At 44.9% G+C, this 27,798-nt stretch overlaps 1 protein-coding gene across 2 annotated transcripts in view; it reads right to left on the reverse strand.

Moving 5' to 3' along the window:
- The window catches only part of LOC110513199 (netrin receptor DCC-like), a 632,990-nt gene that overhangs the window by 311,824 nt on the left and 293,368 nt on the right, over positions 1-27,798 (reverse strand). For both annotated transcript variants that reach the window (XM_036976622.1, XM_036976621.1), the window contains exons 6-7: positions 4,996-5,150; positions 4,591-4,711 (exon numbers count right to left, since the gene is read on the reverse strand). In XM_036976622.1, coding sequence (XP_036832517.1) covers positions 4,591-4,711; positions 4,996-5,150 — 276 coding nt within the window. The remainder of the gene's footprint in view (positions 1-4,590; positions 4,712-4,995; positions 5,151-27,798) is intronic.

Genomic DNA, 27,798 nt, shown 5'->3' on the forward strand with positions numbered 1-27,798 from the left:
GGGCCATGCATTCCCATTAAACCTGATAAAACCCCCAGCACAGCCATACAGGGCCATGCATTCCCATTAAACCTGATAAAACCCCCAGAACAGCCATACAGGGCCATGCATTCCCATTAAACCTGATAAAATCCCCAGCCATACAGGATCATGCATTCCCATTAAACCTGATAAAACCCCCAGCACAGCCATACAGGACCATGCATTCCCATTAAACCTGATAAAACCACCAACACAGCCATACAGGACCATGCATTCCCATTAAACCTGATAAAACCACCAGCACAGCCATACAGGACCATGCATTCCCATTAAACCTGATAAAACCCCCAGCACAGCCATACAGGACCATGCATTCCCATTAAACCTGATAAAACCACCAGCACAGCCATACAGGACCATGCATTCCCATTAAACCTGATAAAACCCCCAGCACAGCCATACAGGGCCATGCATTCCCATTAAACCTGATAAAATCCCCAGCCATAAAGGGCCATATATTCCCATTAAACCTGATAAAACCCCCAGCACAGCCATACAGGGCCATGCATTGCCATTAAAACTGATAAAACCACCAGCCATGTCGGGCCATATAGTCCCATTAAACCTGATAAACCCCCCAGCACAGCCATATAGGACCATGTCGGGCCATATAGTCCCATTAAACCTGATAAAACCCCCAGCCATGTCGGGCCATATAGTCCCATTAAACCTGATAAAACCCCCAGCACAGCCATACAGGACCATGTCGGGCCATATAGTCCCATTAAACCTGATAAAACCCCCAGCCATGTCGGGCCATGTATTCCTCCAACATACCCATATTCGGCAACCTGATCAAAATCTGAATCTGTCTCCATATGCTGGTAAATTATTCAACTAATAACAACTCCAGATCCAACTAACAGGCAAGCAGACAGACAGACAGACAGACAGACAGACAGACAGACAGACAGACAGACAGAGAGACAGACAGAGAGACAGACAGACAGACAGACAGACAGACAGACAGACCCTAGTACCACCGGAGGATTCCTACCTCACCATGTCGGCGTACACACACACACACACACACACACACACACACACACACACACACACACACACACACACACACACACACACACACACACACACACACACACACATACACACACACACAGCAGTAGCTTAGCATGTCGGAGCACACCGATACGGTCTGAGAATATAAGAGGGAGACTGTCTAATTGAATGAAGCCCAACAAGTCATTGGGAGAACAGACAGTGGGTGTGATGCAGGGAGACATGACAGGTCTGCTCTCTCAGATGTTACCCAGCGTGCACAGCAGCAGACACCATTCCAGCTGTTGGGTCAGGTGTTGAAAGACTCTGTATCTAAGACAAGGAGGGAACAGGGCTCTGTATCTACGACAAGGAGGGAACAGGGCTCTGTATCTACGACAAGGAGGGAACATGACTCTGTATCTAGACAAGGAGGGAACAGGGATCTGTATCTAGACAAGGAGGGAACAGGGCTCTGTATCTAGACAAGGAGGGAACAGGGCTCTGTATCTGAGACAAGGAGGGAACAGGGCTCTGTATCTAGACAAGGAGGGAACAGGGCTCTGTATCTACGACAAGGAGGGAACAGGGCTCTGTATCTAGACAAGGAGGGAACAGGGCTCTGTATCTGAGACAAGGAGGCAACAGGGCTCTGTATCTAGACAAGGAGGGAACAGGGCTCTGTATCTACGACAAGGAGGGAACAGGGCTCTGTATCTAGACAAGGAGGGAACAGGGCTCTGTATCTAGACAAGGAGGGAACAGGGCTCTGTATCTAGACAAGGAGGGAACAGGGCTCTGTATCTGAGACAAGGAGGGAACAGGGCTCTGTATCTAGACAAGGAGGGAACAGGGCTCTGTATCTACGACAAGGAGGGAACAGGGCTCTGTATCTAGACAAGGAGGGAACAGGGCTCTGTATCTAGACAAAGAGGGAACAGGACTCTGTATCTAGACAAGGAGGTAACAGGGCTCTGTATCTAAGACAAGGAGGGAACAGGGCTCTGCATCTACGACAAGGAGGGAACAGGGCTCTGTATCTAGACAAGGAGGGAACAGGGCTCTGCATCTAGACAAGGAGGGAACAGGGCTCTGTATCTAAGACAAGGAGGGAACAGGGCTCTGTATCTAAGACAAGGAGGGAACAGGGCTCTGTATCTAGACAAGGAGGGAACAGGGCTCTGTATCTAGACAAGGAGGGAACAGGGCTCTGTATCTAGACAAGGAAGAGAACAGGGTCCTGTATCTACGACAGGAAGAGAACAGGGTCCTGTATCTACGACAGGAAGAGAACAGGGTCCTGTATCTACGACAGGAATAGAACAGGGTCCTGTATCTACGACAGGAAGAGAACAGGGTCCTGTATCTACGACAGGAAGAGAACATGGTCCTGTATCTACGACAGGAAGAGAACAGGGTGACAGCATGTTGATGTGTGTGTCAAGGGACAGAACAGGATGTACTATTACTGAACTTCAAATCCCAGTGCAGGGAGATGCTACACTCTAAAATGACACCAATCTGGATATCTGTAATTCTCCTAAGTAAAAGCAGGATTTAGAAGAGGGATATGGGTTAGGTGGGAGGGACGATTTAGCCTTATATGGACAGTAGGGGACAGATGTACCAACATCTCCTTTTGCTTGGACATAAAGTATAGTGTACACATCAATGGACCCGAGATTCCCGAGAACATGAATCGTACCCGCGATGCCGACCAGAGTATACCCAAACAGATAGGAGTTGAGCAGCTAGAAGTTTAACAGCTAGGAGTTTAACAGTTAGGAGTTGAACAGACGGGAGTTGAATAGATGGGAGGTGAACAGATGGGAGTTGAACAGATGGGAGTTGAACAGACGGGAGTTGAACAGACGGGAGTTTAACAGCTAGGAGTTTAACAGCTAGGAGTTTAACAGCTAGGAGTTGAACAGACGGGAGTTGAATAGATGGGAGTTGAACAGATGGGAGTTGAACAGACGGGAGTTTAACAGCTAGGAGTTGAACAGACGGGAGTTGAACATATTGGAGTTCAACAGATGGTAGTTGAACAGATGGGAGTTTGTGGTGTCCCAACTCTGACCCTGACTCAAAACATCATTTCACACATGCTAATTTTGCCCTTCTCCGTTGAGTAACAACTTTGCGTGTGAATGTCAAAATAAATCAACAACATCACTGAGTCATTGCTGCAGCCTCCCACTGACCTTTCTATGTCTACGGGCCAGATGAAGACACTGTGTCACAGAGAAACAAGCCTTCGGTGCCCATATTAGGACATCCTTTGAATCACAAAGAGTTGGTGTCACATTGACTCCAGGCTGGCAAGGGTGAGGAGGAGGAGGAATGGAGGACTGAAGGGTGAGGAGGGGAGGGTGAGGAGGAGGAATGGAGGAGTGGAGGGTGAGGAGGAGGAGGAATGGAGGACTGAAGGGTGAGGAGGGGAGGGTGAGGAGGAGGAATGGAGGAGTGGAGGGTGAGGAGGAGTAGGAATGGAGGACTGAAGGGTGAGGAGGGGAGGGTGAGGAGGAGGAATGGAGGAGTGGAGGGTGAGGAGGAGGAGGAATGGAGGAGTGAAGAGTGAGGAGGAGGAGGACTGGAGGAGTGAAGGGTGAGGAGGAGGAGGAATGGAGGAGTGAATAGTGAGGAGGAGGAATGGAGGAGTGAAGGGTGAGGAGGAGGAGGAATGGAGGAGTGAAGGGTGAGGAGGAGGAGGAATGGAGGAGTGAAGGGTGAGCAGGAGGAGAAATGGAGGAGTGGAGGGTGAGGAGGAGGAGAAATGGAGGAGTGGAGGGTGAGGAGGAGGAGGAATGGAGGAGTGAAGGGTGAGGAGGAGGAGGAGTGAAGGGTGAAGAGGAGGAGGAATGGAGGGTGGGGAGGGGAGGGTGAGGAGGAGGAGGGTGAGGAGGAGGGATGGAGGAGTGGAGGGTGAGGAAGAGGAAGAGGGAAGGAGGAGGGGAGGTTGAGGAAGGGAGGGTGAGGAGGGGAGTGTGAGGAAGAGGGATGGAGGAGGGGAGGTTGAGGAGGGGAGGGTGAGGAAAGGTTGGTGTGTGTCGGTGTGTGTTGGTGTGTGCCAGTGTGTGTTGGTGTGTGTCGGTGTGTGTTGGTGTGTATTGGTGTGTGTTGGTGTGTGTTAAACTGAGCGAGATTTAGAGGTGGAGCTGAGCCACACACAGAGAGAGAGAGAGGGAGAGATGGAGCTGAGACACACACAGAGAGAGAGAGAGATGGAGCTGAGACACACACAGAGAGAGAGAGAGAGAGAGCGAGATGGAGCTGAGACACACAGAGAGAGAGAGAGAGAGATGGAGCTGAGACACACACACAGAGAGAGAGAGAGAGAGATGGAGAGAGAGAGAGAGAGAGAGAGAGAGAGAGAGAGAGAGAGAGAGAGAGACAGAGAGAGACAGAGAGAGAGAGATGCAGCACAGAGAGAGACATTAAGCTGAGACACAGAGAGAGAGACATTATGCTGAGACACACAGAGAGAGGTTTAGCTGAGACACAGAGAGAAGTTTAGCTTGGCATGGCCTGGTTAGGGCTGTCTCTTACCTGGCTCTCTCAGTATGAGCTGGGCCATAGCCTGGGCGTTCCCTGCTTCGTTCTCAGCCACACACTGATAGAAACCTTCATCTGACTTCACCAGACCAAGGATCTGGAGGTTACTGCCATCCTAAAGACGCAGGTTTAACACTTAGAATGCTATTTGATTGTTCAATGTACATGAAGGTATAATGTGAAGTTTGTCTTCTGCTAAACAACAACCGCTCCACAAGACAATCAGTACCGACACAGAAAAATGATATTATATACGGTTGAGGTACTATATATTACCATACATGGACACACACACACACACACACACACACACACACACACACACACACACACACACACACACACACACACACACACACACACACACACACACACAGTCCTTTGGTTTGTTTAACTCACAACGATCTGGAAGTAGTCACTGGGGATGACCTCCTCTCCGTTCTTCATCCAACGCACCGTGGGAGGAGGGTTCCCCGTTACAGCGCACTCCAGCTCCATGTCCGTACTCTCATAGGAATACGTGTTGGTGGGGTAGTTCAGGAACTGGGGTGGCACTGTAGAGAGAGAAGAAAGAGGGTTGGGGGTTAGGTATAAACGTAGATGTAGGTGTAGGCTTAGATTTATGTGTATGGTTATTGGTTAGGGTTGGGGTTATTTCAGGAACTGTCGAGAGAGAGATACAGGGTTAAGGTTAGGGTTAAGGTTAGGGGTAGGGTTGGGGTTATTTCAGGAACTGTAGAGAGAGAGATACAGGGTTAGGGTTAGGGTCAGGGTTGGGGTCAGGGTTAGGGTCAGGGTTGGGGTCAGGGTTAGGGTCAGGGTTGGGGTCAGGGTTGGTGTCAGGGTTAGGGTTAGGGTTGGGGTTATTTCAGGAACTGTAGAGAGAGAGATACAGGGTTAAGGTTAGGGTCAGGGTTGGGGTCAGGGTTGGTGTCAGGGTTAGGGTTAGGGGTAGGGTTGGGGTTATTTCAGGAACTGTAGAGAGAGAGATACAGGGTTAAGGTTAGGGTCAGGGTTGGGGTCAGGGTTGGTGTCAGGGTTAGGGTTAGGGGTAGGGTTGGGGTTATTTCAGGAACTGTAGAGAGAGAGATACAGGGTTAGGGTTAGGGTCAGGGTTGGGGTCAGGGTTGGTGTCAGGGTTAGGGTTAGGGGTAGGGTTGGGGTTATTTCAGGAACTGTAGAGAGAGAGATACAGGGTTAAGGTTAGGGTCAGGGTTGGGGTCAGGGTTGGTGTCAGGGTTAGGGTTAGGGGTAGGGTTGGGGTTATTTCAGGAACTGTAGAGAGAGAGATTTAGGGTCAGGGTTGGGGTCAGGGTTGGTGTCAGGGTTAGGGTTAGGGTCAGGGTTGGGGTCAGGGTTGGTGTCAGGGTTAGGGTTAGGGGTAGGGTTGGGGTTATTTCAGGAACTGTAGAGAGAGAGATACAGGGTTAGGGTTAGGGTCAGGGTTGGGGTCAGGGTTGGTGTCAGGGTTAGGGTCAGGGTTGGGGTCAGGGTTAGGGTCAGGGTTGGGGTCAGGGTTAGGGTCAGGGTTGGGGTCAGGGTTAGGGTCAGGGTTGGGGTCAGGGTTAGGGGAACAGAATACAGAAGAAGATGAAGTCAGTAACAGAATACTCAGGAAAAAAACAGGTGGATGACAGCTTGGGAACAAGTGTCAGTGGATGACAGCTTGGGAACAAGTGTCAGTGGATGACAGCTTGGGAACAAGTATCAATGGATGACAGCTTGGGAACAAGTGTCAGTGGATGACAGCTTGGGAACAAGTATCAATGGATGACAGCTTGGTAACAAGTATCAGAGGATGACAGCTTGGTAACAAGTATCAGTGGATGACAGCTTGGTAACAAGTATCAGAGGATGACAGCTTGGTAACAAGTATCAGTGGATGACAGCTTGGTAACAAGAATCAGAGGATGACAGCTTGGTAACAAGAATCAGAGGATGACAGCTTGGTAACAAGTATCAGTGGATGACAGCTTGGTAACAAGTATCAGAGGATGACAGCTTGGTAACAAGTATCAGTGGATGACATAATTTTCTTCATATTACAGTGATATGACTACTTATCCATTCAGTGTCTAGTTGTCACTACTACACATGTAGGATCTTAATTTGATGCCTGTGTGCTAGAACAGGAAGTGACAGTGACACCTCAAGCACTGTGATGCAGTGCCTTAGACCGCTGAACCCGGGTCTGTAGTGACACGTCAAGCACTGTGATGCAGTGTCTGAGACCTCTGAACCAGGGTCTGTAGTGACACCTCTAGCACTGAGATGCAGTGCCTTAGACTGCTGAACCCGGGTCTGTAGTGACACCTCAAGCACTGTGATGCAGTGTCTTAGACTGCTGAACCGGGGTCTGTAGTGACACCTCTAACACTGAGATGCAGTGTCTTAGACCTCTGAACCAGGGTCTGTAGTGACACCTCTAACACTGAGATGTAGTGTCTTAGACCTCTGAACCAGAGTCAGTAGTGACACCTCTAGCACTGAGATGCAGTGCCTTAGACCGCTGAACCAGGGTCTGTAGTGACTCCTCTATCACTGAGATGCAGTGTCTTAGACCTCTGAACCAGGGTCTGTAGTGACACCTCTAACACTGAGATGTAGTGTCTTAGACCGCTGAACCAGGGTCTGTAGTGACTCCTCTATCACTGAGATGCAGTGCCTTAGACCGCTGAACCAGGGTCTGTAGTGACTCCTCTATCACTGAGATGCAGTGTCTTAGACCTCTGAACCAGGGACAGTAGTGACACCTCTAGCACTGAGATGCAGTGTCTTAGACCGCTGAACCAGGGTCTGTAGTGACACCTCTAACACTGAGATGTAGTGTCTTAGACCGCTGAACCAGGGTCTGTAGTGACACCTCTAGCACTGAGATGCAGTGCCTTAGACCGCTGAACCAGGGTCTGTAGTGACTCCTCTATCACTGAGATGCAGTGTCTTAGACCTCTGAACCAGGGTCTGTAGTGACACCTCTAACACTGAGATGTAGTGTCTTAGACCGCTGAACCAGGGTCTGTAGTGACTCCTCTAGCACTGAGATGCAGTGCCTTAGACCGCTGCGCCACTCGGGAGGCTCTGAATGGATTTTCTGTGTGTGAATACTGTATGACTAAAGCCAGTTGAGAAACTAAACTACGTATATTGTGATTCTGCCTTGCTTCCAACCCCTCTTAATTTCAAGCAGTAGACAAACAAACAAAATGTCACCCGAGGAAATTAATTATCGATTTGATTCTCTTGCTAGCACCTTCTAATCACTGATTTTATTCTCTTGCTGGCACCTTCTAATCACTGATTTGATTCTCTTGCTGGCACCTTCTAATCACTGATTTGATTCTCTTGCTGGCACCTTCTAATCACTGATTTTATTCTCTTGCTGGCACCTTCTAATCACTGATTTGATTCTCTTGCTGGCACCTTCTAATCACTGATTTGATTCTCTTGCTGGCACCTTCTAATCACTGGTTTGATTATCTTGCTGGCACCTTCTAATCACTGATTTGATTCTCTTGCTGGCACCTTCTAATCACTGATTTGATTCTCTTGCTGGCACCTTCTAATCACTGATTTGATTCTCTTGCTGGCACCTTCTAATCATTGATTTGATTCTCTTGCTGGCACCTTCTAATCACTGGTTTGATTCTCTTGCTGGCACCTTCTAATCACTGGTTTGATTATCTTGCTGGCACCTTCTAATCACTGATTTGATTATCTTGCTGGCACCTTCTAATCACTGATTTGATTCTCTTGCTAGCACCTTCTAATCACTGATTTGATTCTCTTGCTGGCACCTTCTAATCATTGATTTGATTCTCTTGCTGGCACCTTCTAATCACTGGTTTGATTCTCTTGCTGGCACCTTCTAATCACTGATTTGATTCTCTTGCTGGCACCTTCTAATCACTGATTTGATTCTCTTGCTGGCACCTTCTAATCACTGATTTGCACATACGTTCACTTGTTCTCCATTCATCCATGTATTCTACCTCAAATCTGTTGTGCCTGTCCTGTCCTGTCCTGTCCTGTCTTGTCCTGTCTTGTCCTGTCCTGTCTTGTCCTGTCCTGTTCTGTTGTGTTACAGGTCAATAAAGCCTGTCCTGTCCTGTCCTGTTCTGTTCTGTTGTGTTGTGTTACAGGTCTATAAAGCCTGTCCTGTCCTGTCCTGTCTTGTCCTGTCCTGTCCTGTCTTGCCCTCTCCTGTCCTGTCTTGTCCTGTTCTGTTGTGTTATATGTCTATAAAACCTGTCCTGTCCTGTCCTGTCCTGTCCTGTTGTGTTGTGTTATAGGTCAATAAAGCCTGTCCTGTCATGTTCTCCTGTGTTATAGGTCTATAAAGCCTGTCCTGTCCTGTCCTGTTGTGTTCTGTTGTGTTGTGTTATAGGTCAATAAAGCCTGTCCTGTCATGTCCTGTTCTGTTCTGTTCTGTCCTGTCCTGTCCTGTCCTGTCCTGTCCTGTTCTGTTCTGTTGTGTTATAGGTCTATAAAGCCTGTCCTGTCCTGTCTTGTCCTGTCTTGTCCTGTCCTGTCCTGTTGTGTTGTGTTATAGGTCTATAAAGCCTGTCCTGTCCTGTTCTGTTCTGTCCTGTCCTGTCCTGTCCTGTCCTGTTGTGTTACAGGTCAATAAAGCCTGTCCTGTCCTGTCCTGTCTTGTCCTGTCCTGTCCTGTCTTGCCCTCTCCTGTCCTGTCTTGTCCTGTTCTGTTGTGTTATAGGTCTATAAAGCCTGTCCTGTTGTGTTGTGTTATAGGTCAATAAAGCCTGTCCTGTCATGTTCTCCTGTATTATAGGTCTATAAAGCCTGTCCTGTCCTGTCCTGTCCTGTTGTGTTCTGTTGTGTTGTGTTATAGGTCAATAAAGAATGTCCTGTTCTGTTCTGTTCTGTCCTGTCCTGTCCTGTCCTGTCCTGTCCTGTTCTGTTATGTTGTGTTATAGGTCTATAAAGCCTGTCCTGTCCTGTCTTGTCCTGTCTTGTCCTGTCCTGTCCTGTTGTGTTGTGTTATAGGCCTATAAAGCCTGTCCTGTCCTGTTCTGTTCTGTCCTGTCCTGTCCTGTTCTGTTGTGTTACAGGTCAATAAAGCCTGTCCTGTCCTGTCCTGTCCTGTTCTGTTGTGTTACAGGTCAATAAAGCCTGTCCTGTCCTGTCCTGTTGTATTGTGTTATAGGTCTATAAAGCCTGTCCTGTCCTGTTGTGTTGTGTTATAGGTCTATAAAGCCTGTCCTGTCCTGTTGTGTTGTGTTATAGGTCTATAAAGCCTGTCCTGTCCTGTTCTGTCCTGTCCTGTCCTGTCCTGTTGTGTTACAGGTCAATAAAGCCTGTCCTGTCCTGTCCTGTTGTGTTACAGGTCAATAAAGCCTGTCCTGCTCTGTCCTGTCCTGTTGTGTTGTGTTATAGGTCTATAAAGCCTGTCCTGTCCTGTTGTGTTGTGTTAAAGGTCTATAAAGCCTGTCCTGTCCTGTCCTGTCCTGTCCTGTTGTGTTGTGTTACAGGTCAATAAAGCCTGTCCTGTCCTGTCCTGTTGTGTTGTGTTACAGGTCAATGAAGCCTGTCCTGTCCTGTTGTGTTGTGTTATATGGCACCTTCTAATCACTGATTTGACAGACTTCCTCAGACACACCATGACAGACTTCCTCAGACACACCATGACAGACTTCCTCAGACACACTATGAGAGACTTGCTTCGACACCCTATGACAGTCAGACTTCCTCAGACACACGATGACAGTCAGACTTCCTGAAAAATCCTATGACAGTCAGACTTTCTCAGACACACTATGACAGTCAGACTTCTTGAAACACCCTATGACAGTCAGATTTCCTCAGACACCCTATGACAGACTTCCTCAGATACCTTATGACAGACATACTTCCTCAGACACACTATGACAGTCAGACATCTTGAAACACCCTCTGACAGTCAGACTTCCCCAGACACACTATGACAGACTTCCTCAGACACACCATGACAGACCTCCTCAGACACACCATGACAGACTTCCTCAGACACACTATGAGAGACTTGCTTCGACATCCTATGACAGTCAAATTTCCTCAGACACACGATGACATTCACACTTCCTGAAAGACCCTATGACAGTCAGACTTCCTCAGACACACTATGACAGTCAGACTTCCTCAGACCCACTATTACAGTCAGACTTCCTGAAACACCCTATGACAGTCAGACTTCCTGAAACACCCTATGACAGTCAGACTTCCTCAGACACACTATGACAGTCAGACTTCTTGAAACACCCTAAGACAGTCAGATTTCCTCAGACACCCTATGACAGAATTCCTCAGATACCTTATGACAGACAGACTTCCTCAGACACACTATGACAGTCAGACTTATTGAAACACCCTATGACAGTCAGACTTCCTCAGACACACTATGACAGACTTCCTCAGACACACCATGACAGACTTCCTCAGACACACTATGAGAGACTTGCTTCGACACCCTATGACAGTCAGACTTCCTCAGACACACGATGACAGACTTCCTCAGACACACCATGACAGACTTCCTCAGACACACCATGACAGACTTCCTCAGACACACTATGAGAGACTTGCTTCGACACCCTATGACAGTCAGACTTCCTCAGACACACGATGACAGTCAGACTTCCTGAAAAATCCTATGACAGTCAGACTTCCTGAAACACCCTATGACAGTCAGACTTCCTGAAACACCCTATGACAGTCAGATTTCCTCAGACATCCTATGACAGTCAGACTTCCTCAGACACCCTATGACAGTCAGATTTCCTCAGACACACTACGACAGTCAAACTTCCTCAGACACACTATGACAGACTTCCTCAGACACACTATGACAGTGAGACATGTTTACCACCCGTTTCTCCAACAGACGCATCTGTCTCTGAGGGATGAAAACATGTCAACAAACAGAGAACAATAGAACAACAATGTGATGTGAATAAGCACTGAGCCCCTCTGAATCACTGGTAAAACACATCTGGCAGATTGGGAACTGGCCAGGGATATTAGTATGGTAAGAACAGCAAGAAGAAAAATACATTTTCGCAGAACAATAAGAAGTCGGCAGCTGCAAAATGTATCGCGTACAAATACATGCATTAAATCTACTATTCAGTGTAAACCTGTTAAATCTACTATACAGAATGCACCTGTTAAATCTACTATACAGAATAAACCTGTTAAATCTACTATTCAGTGTAAACCTGTTAAATCTACTATACAGAATGCACCTGTTAAATCTACTATACAGAATAAACCTGTTAAATCTACTATTCAGTGTAAACCTGTTAAATCTACTATACAGAATACACCTGTTAAATCTACTATACAGAATACACCTGTTAAATCTACTATACAGAATGCACCTGTTAAATCTACTATACAGAATACACCTGTTAAATCTACTATACTGAATACACCTGTTACATCTACTATACAGAATACACCTGTTACATCTACTATACAGAATACACCTGTTAAATCTACTATACAGAATGCACCTGTTAAATCTACTCTACAGAATAAACCTGTTAAATCTACTATACAGAATACACCTGTTAAATCTACTATACAGAATACACCTGTTAAATCTACTATACAGAATAAACCTGTTAAATCTACTATACAGAATACACCTGTTACATCTACTATACAGAATACACCTGTTAAATCTACTATACAGAATGCACCTGTTAAATCTACTCTACAGAATAAACCTGTTAAATCTACTATACAGAATACACCTGTTAAATCTACTATACAGAATACACCTGTTAAATCTACTATACAGAATACACCTGTTAAATCTACTATACAGAATAAACCTGTTAAATCTACTATACAGAATGCACCTGTTAAATCTACTATACAGAATAAACCTGTTAAATCTACTATACAGAATACACCTGTTAAATCTACTATACAGAATACACCTGTTAAATCTACTATACAGAATACACCTGTTAAATCTACTATACAGAATAAACCTGTTAAATCTACTATACAGAATGCACCTGTTAAATCTACTATACAGAATACACCTGTTAAATCTACTATACACTCGTTACACTCGTCTCCGTGTGTCAGTCAGTCTGTCGATAGAAAAGAGAGTCTCCAAAATTATATTAATCGTACTGTTAGTAATATAAATGAAAACCAATATTAAACCCCAATATCAAAGTGTATCAAATGAGAATTTGTGTTTAATATGGTTTATTCTGAAGTGAAGACATTAAGATCTCAGTCAGCTAATAACCGGTAATAACACCCTAGTTAGAACAGACTAATAGAACAGACTGGTAATAACCCCTAGTTAGAACAGACTGATAGAACTGACTGGTATTAACCCAATAGTTAGAACAGACTGGTAATAAACCCCTAGTTAGAACAGACTGCTAATAACCCCCTAGTTAGAACAGACTGCTAATAACAATGTAGTTAGAACAGACTGGTAATAACCTCTAGTTAGAACAGACTGGTAATAACCCTGTAGTTAGAACAGACTGGTAATAACCTCTAGTTAGAACAGACTGGTAATAACCCCCTAGTTAGAACAGACTGGTAATAACCCCCTAGTTAGAACAGACTGGTAATAACCCCCTAGTTAGAACAGACTGGTAATAACCCCCTAGTTAGAACAGACTGATAATAATCCCCTAGTTAGAACAGACTGGTAATAACTCCTAGTTAGAACAGACTGATAGAACAGACTGGTAATAATCCCCTAGTTAGAACAGACTGATAATAATCGCCTAGTTAGAACAGACTGATAATAATCCCCTAGTTAGAACCGACTGATAATAATCCCCTAGTTAGTACAGACTGGTAATAACCCCCTAGTTAGAACAGACTGGTAATAATCCCCTAGTTAGAACAGACTGGTAATAACCCCCAAGTTAGAACAGACTGATAATAATCCCCTAGTTAAAACAGACTGGTATTAACTACCTAGATAGAACAGACTGATAATAATCCCCTAGTTAGAACAGACTGGTATTAACTACCTAGATAGAACAGACTGATAATAATCCCCTAGTTAGAACAGACTGGTATTAACTACCTAGATAGAACCGACTGATAATAATCCTCTAGTTAGAACAGACTGGTAATAACCCCCAAGTTAGAACAGACTGTAATACTAGTAATAACTCCCTAGCATGAGGCTAAACTGTTGTGGTGCAGATTGATAGCCTGAGGCTAAACTGCTGTGGTGATAGTCTAAGTCTAAGTGTAGATTGATAGTCTAAGTGTAGATTGATAGCCTGAGGCTAAACTGCTTTGGTGTAGATTGATAGTCTAAGTGTAGATTGATAGCCTGAGGCTAAACTGATGTGGTGTAGATTGACAGCCTGAGGCTAAACTGCTATAGTGTAGAGTGATAGCCTGTGGCTAAATTACTGTAGTGTATGTTGCTAGGTTACTGATGCTAAACTACTGTAGTGTAGATTGATAGGTTACTGATGCTAAACTGCTATAGTGTAGATTGATAGGTTACTGATGCTAAACTGCTATAGTGTAGATTGATAGAATGTGGCTAAATTACTGTAGTGTATGTTGCTAGGTTACTGATGCTAAACTGCTATAGTGTAGATTGATAGGTTACTGAGCCAGGTGCACAGTGTTTCCTCCGACACATTGGTGCGGCTGGCTTCCGGGTTGGATGGCGCGCTGTGTTAAGAAGCAGTGCGGCTTGGTTGGGTTGTGTATCGGAGGACGCATGACTTCGTCTCTCCCGAGCCCGTACGGGAGTTGTAGCGATGAGACAAGATAGTAGCTACTAAACAATTGGACACCACGAAATTGGGGAGAAAACGAAGAACATCAATGGTTAAAGAAAAGTGTGATAAATAAAAACATAAACCAATTTCATTTAAGGACCAAACAACTGACAGCTGTGCCAAATAAATTGCAAAATAGTTTGGGAAGAGATTTTCAATGTACCCATTCCATGGCACATGGTTTATGAATTGATACGCAAAACACCGCCGGATTCAAAACTTCACATTTTTAAATTACTAGACAAAATTCTTGCAACCAACAGAATGTTATATATATATATATATATATATATATATAGATATATGGGGGATACATTCTTCCCAGCTCTGCAGATTTTGCTGTGAGGAGGCAGAGTCATTAGATAATTTATTTTGGTATTGTCCGTATGTAGCTCGTTTATGGTCACAGGTCCAGGGATGGCTGAAGAATTGCAACATTTACCTAGAACTAACGCTGCAGATAGCAATACTGGGTGATTTGAAAAGCCAAAGTCAATCAATCAATAATGTAATTATTTTTTTAGCAAAAATATTATTTAAAAAAGTATGTATATCTATATACAGTGGGGCAAAAAAGCATTTAGTCAGCCACCAATTGTACAAGTTCTCCCACTTAAAAAGATGAGAGAGGCCTGTAATTTTCATCGTAGGTACACTTCAACTATGACAGACAAAATGAGAAAAAAAATCCAGAAAATCACATTGTAGGATTTTTAATGAATTTATTTGCAAATTATGGTAGAAAATAAGTATAAGAGTCCAGTGTGGCTCGGTTTGCAGAGCGTTGGAGCTTACAATGGGAATTCTGGGAGTTTGATTCTTACAAGGGGAAACGGTACGAAAAAAAATGTATGAACTTCCTACTGTAAGTTGCTCTGGTTGTCTGGGAAAATGTGACATGACTGTCAACCGTAGTGTACTATATAGAGCAGAGGGGGCAACTTGGGACGTTACCCTAAAAACCCCCCTATCACATTCTCATCAACCATGTCCCTCTACGCCTGGCCGTCTAGTGACTACAGTGGGCATCAATATGTCATTAGCATGGGTGAAGCCTTATCTGTGGTCTATTGCTCTAATTAAGCTATAATGATTTCCTTTAAACTGCAGGCACAACATTTTGACTACGGGCTAGCCAATAAACTGGCCATTAGTTACTGATAGCTACACATGGAAAGGAAATGAAAAGCATGGTACCTAGTCACAGTTGTCCAACTGAATGTATTCGTCTGAAATGTGTCTTCTGCATTTAACCCAACCCCTCTGAATCAGAGAGGTGCGGGGGGGGCTGCCTTAATCGACATCCATGTCTTCGGCGCCCGGGGAACAGTGGGTTAACTGCCTTGTTCAGGGGCTGGTCATTAGTTAGTGATAGTTACACATATATTAACTAAACTGACCATTAGTTATTGATAGATATTAACTAAACTGACCATTAGTTACTGATAGATATTAACTAAACTGACCTTTAGTTACTGATAGATATTAACTAAACTGACCATTAGTTACTGATAGATATTAACTAAACTGACCATTAGTTACTGATGGCTACACATAGATAACTCTTATATAACTATTAGAACCATTCCACTTGCAACTATAAAGCATTGAAATCTATACTGGAAACCATCTGTATACGGTAAGATATACGGAAATATATACGGTAATATATATGGTAATATATACGGTAATATATACAGAAATATATACGGTAATATATACGGTAATATATATGATAATATATACGGTAAGATATATGGTAATATATGATAATATATACGGTAAGATATATGGTAATATATGGTAATATATAGGGTAATATACACGGTAATATATACGGTAATATATGGTAATATATATAATATATACGGTAAGATATATGGTAATATATGGTAATATATAGGGTAATATACACGGTAATATATACGGTAATATATGGTAATATATAGGGTAAGATATATGGTAATATATGGTAATATATAGGGTAATATACACTGTAATATATACGGTAATATATACGGTAATATATACAGTAAGATATATGGTAATATATAGGGTAATATACACGGTAATATATACAGTAAGATATATGGTAATATATACGGTAAGATATGATAATATATACGGTAAGATATATGGTAATATACACAGTAATATATACGGTAAGATATATGGTAATATATACGGTAAGATATATGGTAATATACACGGTAATATATACAGTAAGATATATGGTAATATATACTGTAAGATATATGATAATATATACGGTAAGATATATGGTAATATATGGTAATATACACAGTAATATATACGGTAAGATATATGGTGATATATACGGTAAGATATATGGTAATATATGGTAATATATAGGGTAATATACACGGTAATATATACGGTAAGATATATGGTAATATATATGGTAAGATATATGGTAATATATGGTAATATATAGGGTAATATACACAGTAATATATACGGTAAGATATATGGTAATATATACTGTAAGATATATGATAATATATACGGTAAGATATATGGTAATATATACTGTAAGATATATGATAATATATACGGTAAGATATATGGTAATATATACGGTAAGATATATGGTAATATATGGTAATATATAGGGTAATATACACAGTAATATATACGGTAAGATATATGGTAATATATACGGTACGATATATGGTAATATATAGGGTAAAATACACAGTAATATATAAGGTAAGATATATGGCAATGATTTATCTTTATATGTCAGTATTACTGAGTGCACAAAACATTAGGAACACCTGCTCTTTTCATGACATAGACTGACCAGGTGAATCCAGGTGAAAACTATGATCCCTTATTGATGTCACCTGTTAAATCAGTGTAGATGAAGGGGAGGAGACGGGGTTAAAGAAGGATTTTTAAGTCTTGAGACAATTGAGACGTGGATTGTGTATATGTGCTATTCAGAGGGTGAATGGGTAACACAAAAGATTTAAGTGCTTTTGAACGGGGTATGGTAGTAGGTGCCAGGCGCACTAGTTTGAGTGTGTCAAGAACTGCAACGCTGCTGGGTCTCTGTCTGTAACCAACAGTGTCTCTGTCTGTAACCTCTCTGTGTAACAGTGTGGATTCATACCGGGCTGGCTGTAATCACTTTCCTCTCCCATTGAAATGGAAATCTCTCACGTCACTCATTTGAATAACCATGTGTCTTTCTGAGCGTGCTCCGTGCGCCTGCTTCCCCCGCGATGGAACATTAAGCGTTCATTACAACCGTCCTCCGTATAGTGGAGGGGGTCCTGTGGGATGGTGTGTGTGCATTGGGGTGTGTTCATGTGCGTGTGTTCGTGTGTGTGTGTTTGCGCGCCTGTGTTTGTATGTATGTATGTATGTATGTATGTATGTGTGTTTGTATGTGTGTATGTGTGTATGTGTGTGTGTATGTGTGTATGTGTGTGTGTGTGTGTGTGTGTGTGTGTGTGTGTGTGTGTGTGTGTGTGTGTGTGTGTGTGTGTGTCCTGTGGGACGGTGACAGCCTGCTAACCGCTGGTGACATTTCAGACGTCCTCTCTCCGTCCTTCCCAGTGGTGCTCAATGCAAATTAGAGGTCTTATGACTTGACAAAGACCCTGATTTCAATTCTGTGTTCATCAGTAATTATTCAGAATTAATATTAATGACATATTGAGACAGCAACACACTGGATGACACTAAATCAATTATTCTGAGAGATGTCGTATTAGGATTATTACAGAGAGAGAGGGAGAGAGAGAGAGAGAGAGAGAGAGAGAGAGAGAGAGAGAGAGAGAGAGAGACAGAGAGAGACAGAGAGAGAGAGAGGGGGAGAGAGAGAGAGAGAGAGAGAGAGAGAGAAAGAGAGAGAGAGAGAGAGAGAGAGAGAGAGAGAGAGAGAGAGAGGGAGGGAGATGTAAACAAACAACAAGTGTGGGGTTAAGACGGACAAAACACACATTTCTTCCCACAGGGCCGTGGGGTGAGACAGGGATGCAGCTTAAGCCCCACCCTCTTCAACATATATATCAACGAATTGGCACGGGCACTAGAAAAGTCTGCAGCACCCGGCCTCACCCTACTAGAATCTGAAGTCAAATGTCTACTGTTTGCTGATGATCTGGTGCTTCTGTCACCAACCAAGGAGGGCCTACAGCAGCACCTAGATCTTCTGCACAGATTCTGTCAGACCTGGGCCCTGACAGTAAATCTCAGTAAGACCAAAATAATGGTGTTCCCAAAAAAGGTCCAGTTGCCAGGACCACAAATACAAATTCCATCTAGACACCGTTGCCCTAGAGCACACTAAAAACTATACATACCTTGGCCTAAACATCAGCGCCACAGGTAACTTCCACAAAGCTGTGAACGATCTGAGAGACAAGGCAAGAAGGGCATTCTATGCCATCAAAAGGAACATAAAATTCAACATATAAATTAGGATCTGGCTAAAAATACTTCAGTTATTGAACCCATTGCCCTCTATGATTGTGAGGTCTGAGGTCCGCTCACCAACCAAGACTTCACAAAATGAGACAAACACCAATTTGAGACTCTGCACGCAGAATTCTGCTAAAACGTCCTCCAAATATCCTAAGTGTAAAACACCAAATAATGCAGAGCAGAATTAGGCCGATACCAACTAATGGTCAAAATCCAGAAAAGAGCTGTTAAATTCTACAATCACCTAAAAATAAGTGATTCCCAAACCTTCCATAACAAAGCCATCACCTACAGAGAGATGAACCTGGAGAAGAGTCCCCTAAGCAAGCTGGTCCTGGGGCTCTGTTCACAAATACAAACACACCCCACAGAGCCCCAGGACAGCAGCACAATTAGACCCAATCAAATCATGAGAAAACAAAAAGATAATTACTTGACACTTTGGAAAGAATTTACCAAAAAAACCCAGAGCAAACTAGAATATTATTTGGTCAGAATACCTGACCACTGTTACCCAAAATTAAGGAAAGAGTTTAACTATGTTGATATTTTTATTTTTTTGTTATTTAAGTACTGCTAAAGCGTGGATCAATGGTGTCACGACTTCCGCCGAAGTCGGTCCCTCTCCTTGTTCGGGCGGCGTTCGGCGGTCGACGTCACCAACCTTCTAGCCATCGCTGATCCACTTTTCATTTTCCATTTGTTTTGTCTTTGTTTTCGACACACCTGGTTTTATTCCCCAATTACATGTTCATGTATTTAACCCTCTGTTTCCCCCGTGTTTCTGTGCGTGATTGTTTCTATGTTCAGTCGGTACGTTAAGGCTGGTTTTCGACGGGTGCTGTTTTCGCGTGTTTTCACCCGTGTGTGATTACCGTTTATTGTTGGTTAAGTGTATTGTTACCTTGTGACTTTATTTTGAGTAAAGTACGTTGCTCACTCATTCTGCTCTCCTGCGTCTGCTTTTATGCACCAGCTACACCCACCCACTGACAGCTGGTTGATGTGTCCAGGTCATCTAAATTAAATTAGAATTCAAATTAGATTAAATCTAAATTAAACTGTAATGCTTTCTTTCTCAGTATTTTTCTCCTTTGTTTTCATCACTCTTTATGAAAAAACAAATTCACTGTTTTTCCAATGAATTGTTTAACAACAACCTTGTCTAAGTTGTTGGCTCGTCTGCGTTGTTGAATCCATGGCTCCAAAAAGCTTCATTTCCTGAGTCTGAGTTTATGTTGATGACTTTTACCCTTCGCGGTCTTAACCGTACCCATCTAATCCTGATGTCTGACATGGCACCCACCTTATTTACTGCATTACTTTTCACACTATAAGCCCTGGTCAAAAAGTAGTGCATTATTTGGGGTAATAGGTAGCCATTTTAAATGCAACCAACCTAATTAACTGGGTTATACTGGGATATGGAAATTGATGTAATAATAATCTGTAAACCAATGTGACACGTTACTGACTGTGAAGCTGTGACGGCAATGCTGTCACTGTTACTACCACTACTGACCTCAGAGCACCTGACCTCTGGACACTACTGACCTCAGAGCACCTGACCTCTGGACACTACTGACCTCAGAGCACCTGACCTCTGGACACTACTGACATCAGAGCACCTGACCTCTGGACACTACTGACGTCAGAGCACCTGACCTCTGGACACTACTGACCTCAGAGCACCTGACCTCTGGACACTACTGACCTCAGAGCACCTGACCTCTGGACACTACTGACGTCAGAGCACCTGACCTCTGGACACTACTGACGTCAGAGCACCTGACCTCTGGACACTACTGACCTCAGAGCACCTGACCTCTGGACACTACTGACGTCAGAGCACCTGACCTCTGGACACTACTGACGTCAGAGCACCTGACCTCTGGACACTACTGACCTCAGAGCACCTGACCTCTGGACACTACTGACCTCAGAGCACCTGACCTCTGGACACTACTGACCTCAGAGCACCTGACCTCTGGACACTACTGACCTCAGAGCACCTGACCACTGGACACTACTGACCTCAGAGCACCTGACCTCTGGACACTACTGACCTCAGAGCACCTGACCTCTGGACACTACTGACCTCAGAGCACCTGACCTCTGGACACTACTGACCTCAGAGCACCTGACCTTTCAGGAACAGGCCTGAAAGATCAAATGGTCCAATCAGGAACAGGCCTGAAAGATCAAATGCTCCAATGAGGAACAGGCCTGAATGATTAATTTCTGCTATATTCAAGAGACACACAGAGATATCTAAAGAGTCCAAAATGACCCACTGCGCATATCCAGAATCCTTGAAACAAATCCTGGATTACAGGATTATTTTGTGAAATACAGGATTTATTTAGTTGGATAGATTTTTTATTTATTTTTAGAATAGGGTCATTCATAAGACAAATGTTAATCTTGATCGTTAGCATCTGTTAGCCTAGCTGCACTGTAAACAGCGACTTTGTTTCAGTCAGACTTCTGAAAGACACACAGTTCACACACATTTTACAGGATTTTATTGTTGACTACATCAAAATAAATTAATCTAAAAACTCATAATTCATGCCATCATTTCCAGATCTGAGCAAACAATCCATCATTTAATTGTCTGCCTCTGCATTTAATCGTTCTATTTTTTTTATTTTTTTTACTATCAGTAAAGCATTTTTGTGAAAATTCCTGATATAAAAATGGCTTTATAAATTCAATTTGATATTTAAAAAAGAAAGAAAGAAAAAGAACGTGAGATGATAGGCTCAGATGATGCAGTTGTCAAATCTACCATTTGATTGGTCACTCATTGAATGAGTCAGCTTTCCTCGAAAATCAGGATGTAATGCCAGTACAATTGAACAATTGAGGTCTGGTGTCATCTGTATTGGATGAGGCTTGGCTTCGCTCGGTCTGTGAGCTGCAGGGGTGTTGGCAGCGCGTTAAATGTTTGCTTACATGCTGAAAATAATTCTGTGGGTTTGTAATGAATCACCATTGACCCCCCGCCGCTAATCAGGGGCTTGATGGGGCTAAGCTACGACGCTAAGCCCCAATTACTGTCTGCAGACTAACGAGACGCTTCGCAGCATTAACAATCAAACTAGGAACAATGTATTTTCAAGAAAGAAAAGAGAGACAGAGAGAGAGAGAGAGAAAGAGAGAGAGACAGAGAGAGAGAGAGAGAGACAGGGGGAGAGACAGAGACAGAGAGCGAGAGAGAGACAGAGAGAGAGACAGAGACAGAGAGCGAGAGAGAGAGAGAGAGAGAGAGAGAGAGAGAGAGCGAGAGAGACAGAGACAGAGAGAGACAGAGAGAGAGAGAGAGAGACAGAGAGACAGAGAGAGAGACAGAGAGAGAGACAGAGAGAGAGACAGAGACAGAGAGCGAGAGAGAGAGAGAGAGAGAGAGAGAGAGAGAGAGAGCGAGAGAGACAGAGACAGAGAGAGACAGAGAGAGAGAGAGAGAGACAGAGAGACAGAGAGAGAGACAGAGAGAGAGAGAGAGACAGAGAAAGAGAGAGAGAGAGAGAGAGAGACAGAGAAAGAGAGAGAGACAGAGAGAGACAGAGAGAGAGGAAATAGAAAGAGATAATGTGTGTGTGCGTGTGCGCGTGCGTGCGTGAGTGTGCGTGTGTGCGTAATAGAGCGACTGAACCCTGTCAATAATGACTGACTGAGTAGTGCGTAGGTCTATGTGCTGTAGTGCCAATCCATATGCACTGACCAGGACTAATGCACACAACACAAATATCATCACAACCACAACACCCAAACAGTGGTCTCCCAGTGATAACCCAAAACCTAGTGTCCCAAATGCCACCCTAATCCTCACATAAGCCCTGGTCAAATGTAGTACACTATAAAGGGAACAAGGGTGTCGCTAGGGACTCAGCCTGAAGGGAACAAGGTGTTGTTAGGGACTCAGCCTGAAGGGAACAAGGGTGTCGTTAGGGACTCAGCCTGAAGGGAACAAGGTGTCGTTAGGGACCCAGCCTGAAGGGAACAAGGTGTTGTTAGGGACTCAGCCTGAAGGGAACAAGGTGTTGTTAGGGACTCAGCCTGAAGGGAACAAGGTGTCGTTAGGGACTCAGCCTGAAGGGAACAAGGGTGTCGTTAGGGACTCAGCCTGAAGGGAACAAGGGTGTCGTTAGGGACCCAGCCTGAAGGGAACAAGGTGTCGTTAGGGACCCAGCCTGAAGGGAACAAGGGTGTTGTTAGGGACTCAGCCTGAAGGGAACAAGGTTGTTGCTAGGGACTCAGCCTGAAGGGAACAAGGTGTCGTTAGGGACTCAACCTGAAGGGAACAAGGTGTTGTTAGGGACTCAGCCTGAAGGGAACAAGGTGTTGTTAGGGACTCAGCCTGAAGGGAACAAGGTGTCGTTAGGGACTCAGTCTGAAGGGAACAAGGGTGTCGTTAGGGACTCAGCCTGAAGGGAACAAGGGTGTCGTTAGGGACCCAGCCTGAAGGGAACAAGGTGTCGTTAGGGACCCAGCCTGAAGGGAACAAGGGTGTTGTTAGGGACTCAGCCTGAAGGGAACAAGGGTGTTGCTAGGGACTCAGCCTGAAGGGAACAAGGTGTCGTTAGGGACTCAGCCTGAAGGGAACAAGGTGTCGTTAGGGACCCAGCCTGAAGGGAACAAGGTGTCGTTAGGGACTCAGCCTGAAGGGAACAAGGTGTCGTTAGGGACCCAGCCTGAAGGGAACAAGGTGTCGTTAGGGACTCAGCCTGAAGGGAACAAGGTGTCGTTAGGGACTCAGCCTGAAGGGAACAAGGTGTCGTTAGGGACTCAGCCTGAAGGGAACAAGGTGTCGTTAGGGACCCAGCCTGAAGGGAACAAGGGTGTCGTTAGGGACCCAGCCTGAAGGGAACAAGGTGTCGTTAGGGACCCAGCCTGAAGGGAACAAGGTGTCGTTAGGGACCCAGCCTGAAGGGAACAAGGTGTTGTTAGGGACCCAGCCTGAAGGGAACAAGGTGTTGTTAGGGACTCAGCCTGAAGGGAACAAGGTGTCGTTAGGGACCCAGCCTGAAGGGAACAAGGTGTTGTTAGGGACCCAGCCTGAAGGGAACAAGGTGTCGTTAGGGACCCAGCCTGAGCCACTGACATTGTCTTTGTTGAATTAATTGGGCTGAAAAACTTCATGAGGCTCAATGAAGTCATTATTACAGAAAATAACAAACATTCATTATCCTAATCATGGACACTAAGGCTGATTCTAAAATGGCGCCCTAATCCCTATATCTCTCCTAATCCCTATATCTCTGTTTTTTTTGTTAAACCAGGCAAGTCAGTTAAGAACAAATTCTCTTATTTATGACGACGGCCTACACCGGGCCAAACCTCGGACGACACTGGGCCGAATGTGCGCCGCCCTACGGGACTCTCAATCACAGCCGAATGCGAAACGGCCTGGATTCAAACCAGGGACTGTAGTGACACCTCTGTGCACTGAGATGCAGTGCCTTTAGACCGCTGCGCCACTCGGAAGCCCACGATCGTCACAAAGTGTCACGGTTGAGATGAACAATGAGGATGTGGGGACGCTGCTCACCGCTGCGGAAATAGAATGTCTGGGTTAAGCCGTCTGTTTTAAAAAATATATATATTTATTTAATTCACCTTTATTGAACCAGCTGAGGCCAGCTGAGAACAAGTTCTCATTTGTAACTGCGACCTGGATCCACGGTCCATGTAAATCTAGGGAGGTAAAACACTCCACACAACCATAATAAAGATCTCTATGAGAGTGCCTGGCACGGTGTACATATTAGGACATACATGTTAGTGACTGCATGACTCTCTACCGTACAGGCAATGCTAATCTCTTGGCTTGATTAGATTTTTCACCTCAATGTCGAATTGTAAAAACACTAAACCAGCATGCTCCACGATGGTACTCGCTGTCAGAGGTCCCAGCTCCAAGATGGTACTCGCTGTCAGAGGTCCCAGGTCCATGATGGTACATGATGGTCATCGCTGTCAGAGGTCCCAGGTCCATGACGGTCATCGCTGTCAGAGGTCCCAGGTCCATGACGGTCATCGCTGTCAGAGGTCCCAGGTCCAAATCGGTCATCGCTGTCAGAGGTCCCAGGTCCATGATGGTCATCGCTGTCAGAGGTCCCAGGTCCATGATGGTCATCGCTGTCAGAGGTCCCAGGTCCATGATGGTCATCGCTGTCAGAGGTCCCATGTCCCAGGTCCATGACGGTCATCGCTGTCAGAGGTCCCAGGTCCATGACGGTCATCGCTGTCAGAGGTCCAAGGTCCATGACGGTCATCGCTGTCAGAGGTCCAAGGTCCATGACGGTCATCGCTGTCAGAGGTCCCAGGTCCATGATGGTCATCGCTGTCAGAGGTCCCAGGTCCATGATGGTCATCGCTGTCAGAGGTCCCAGGTCCATGACGGTCATCGCTGTCAGAGGTCCCAGGTCCATGATGGTCATCGCTGTCAGAGGTCCCAGGTCCATGATGGTCATCGCTGTCAGAGGTCCCAGGTCCATGATGGTTATCGCTGTCAGAGGTCCCAGGTCCATGATGGTCATCGCTGTCAGAGGTCCCAGGTCAATGACGGTCATCGATGTCAGAGGTCCCAGGTTTATGATGGTCATCGCTGTCAGAGGTCCCAGGTCCATGATGGTACTCGCTGTCAGAGGTCCCAGGTCCATGATGGTCATCGTTGTCAGAGGTCCCAGGTCCATGATGGTCATCGCTGTCAGAGGTCCCAGGTCCATGATGGTTATCGCTGTCAGAGGTCCCAGGTCCATGATGGTACTCGCTGTCAGAGGTCCCAGGTCCATGATGGTTATCACTGTCAGAGGTCCCAGGTCTATGACGGTCATCGCTGTCAGAGGTCCCAGGTCCCAGGTCCATGATGGTTATCACTGACCTTAGCATCATACTGTAGGTCTAAATTGTATTGTACAAATTCTAAGACTAAGACTCCACAAGGGGCCACGGTTTAGATAATACAGGTAATGAGCTCAAACAGGTGTAGTTAATACAGGTAACGAGTTCAAACAGGTGTAGTTAATACAGGTAATGAGTGGAGAACAGATGTAGTTAATACAGGTAATGAGTGGAGAACAGGAGGGCTTCTTAAAGAAAAACTAACAGGTCTGTGAGAGCCGGAATTCTTATCTGGTTGGTAGGTGATCAAATACTTATGTCATAAAATAAAATGCTAATTAATTACTTTAAAAAATCACACAATGTGATTTTCTGAATTTTTGTTTTAGATTCCGTCTCTCACAGTTGAAGTGTACCTATGATAAAAATGACAGACCTCTACATGCTTTGTAAGTAGGAAAACCTGCAAAATCGGCAATGTATCAAATACTTGTTCTCCCCACTGTGTGTTGCTAATGTTATTGTTCTGGAGACAATGAAAATGAGGATCCTGAAAAGAGACTTACATTTTTTTCAACTGCCTCCAGCTGCTTAGCTACAGCCAGGCTACTTCCCAAATGGACCAGTAGGGAAACACATTGGGGTTCTGGTCAAAAGTAGTGCACTACATAGGGAATAGGGTGTGATTTGGGACATAACCCCAGCCATAATTCACAGCAACAGCAGCTAGTCCGGCTGCAGATGATTTCAGGGCCAGTAGTTAGTCCTGCTGCAGATGATTTCAGGGGCAGTAGCTAGTCCTGCTGCAGATGATTTCAGGGCCAGTATCTAGTCCGGCTGCAGATTATTTCAGGGCCAGTATCTAGTCCGGCTGCAGATGATTTCAGGGCCAGTATCTAGTCCTGCTGGAGATGATTTCAGGGCCAGTATCTAGTCCTGCTACAGATGATTTCAGGGCCAGTAGCTAGTCCTGCTACAGATGATTTCAGGGCCAGTATCTAGTCCTGCTGCAGATGATTTCAGGGCCAGTAGTTAGTCCTGCTGCAGATGATTTCAGGACCAGTAGCTAGTCCTGCTACAGATGATTTCAGGGCCAGTATCTAGTCCTGCTGGAGATGATTTCAGGGCCAGTATCTAGTCCTGCTACAGACGATTTCAGGGCCAGTATCTAGTCCTGCTGGAGATGATTTCAGGGCCAGTAGCTAGTTCTGCTGCAGATGATTTCAGGGCCAGTATCTAGTCCTGCTGCAGATGATTTCAGGGCCAGTAGCTAGTCCTGCTACATATGATTTCAGGGCCAGTAGCTAGTCCTGCTACAGATGATTTCAGGGCCAGTAGCTAGTCCGGCTGGAGATGATTTCAGGGCCAGTAGCTAGTCCTGCTACAGATGATTTCAGGGCCAGTAGCTAGTCCTGCTACAGATGATTTCAGGGCCAGTAGCTAGTCCGGCTACAGATGATTTCAGGGCCAGTATCTAGTCCTGCTAAAGATGATTTCAGGGCCAGTATCCAGTCCTGCTACAGATGATTTCAGGGCCAGTAGCTAGTCCTGCTACAGATGATTTCAGGGCCAGTAGCTAGTCCTGCTGCAGATGATTTCAGGGCCAGTAGCCAGTCCTGCTACAGATGATTTCAGGGCCAGTAGCTAGTCCTGCTACAGATGATTTCAGGGCCAGTAGCCAGTCCTGCTGCAGATGATTTCAGGGCCAGTAGCCAGTCCTGCTACAGATGATTTCAGGGCCAGTAGCCAGTCCTGCTACAGATGATTTCAGGGCCAGTAGCTAGTCCTGCTACAGATGATTTCAGGGCCAGTAGCTAGTCCTGCTACAGATGATTTCAGGGCCAGTATCTAGTCCTGCTACAGATGATTTCAGGGCCAGTAGCTAGTCCTGCTACAGATGATTTCAGGGCCAGTAGCTAGTCCTGCTGCAGATGATTTCAGGGCCAGTAGCCAGTCCTGCTACAGATGATTTCAGGGCCAGTAGCTAGTCCTGCTACAGATTATTTCAGGGCCAGTATCTAGTCCTGCTGCAGATGATTTCAGGGCCAGTAGCTAGTCCTGCTACAGATGATTTCAGGGCCAGTAGCCAGTCCTGCTACAGATGATTTCAGGG

The sequence above is a fragment of the Oncorhynchus mykiss genome, chromosome 5 (assembly GCF_013265735.2).
Source record: "Oncorhynchus mykiss isolate Arlee chromosome 5, USDA_OmykA_1.1, whole genome shotgun sequence".
Classification (NCBI taxonomy): Eukaryota; Metazoa; Chordata; class Actinopteri; order Salmoniformes; family Salmonidae; genus Oncorhynchus; species Oncorhynchus mykiss.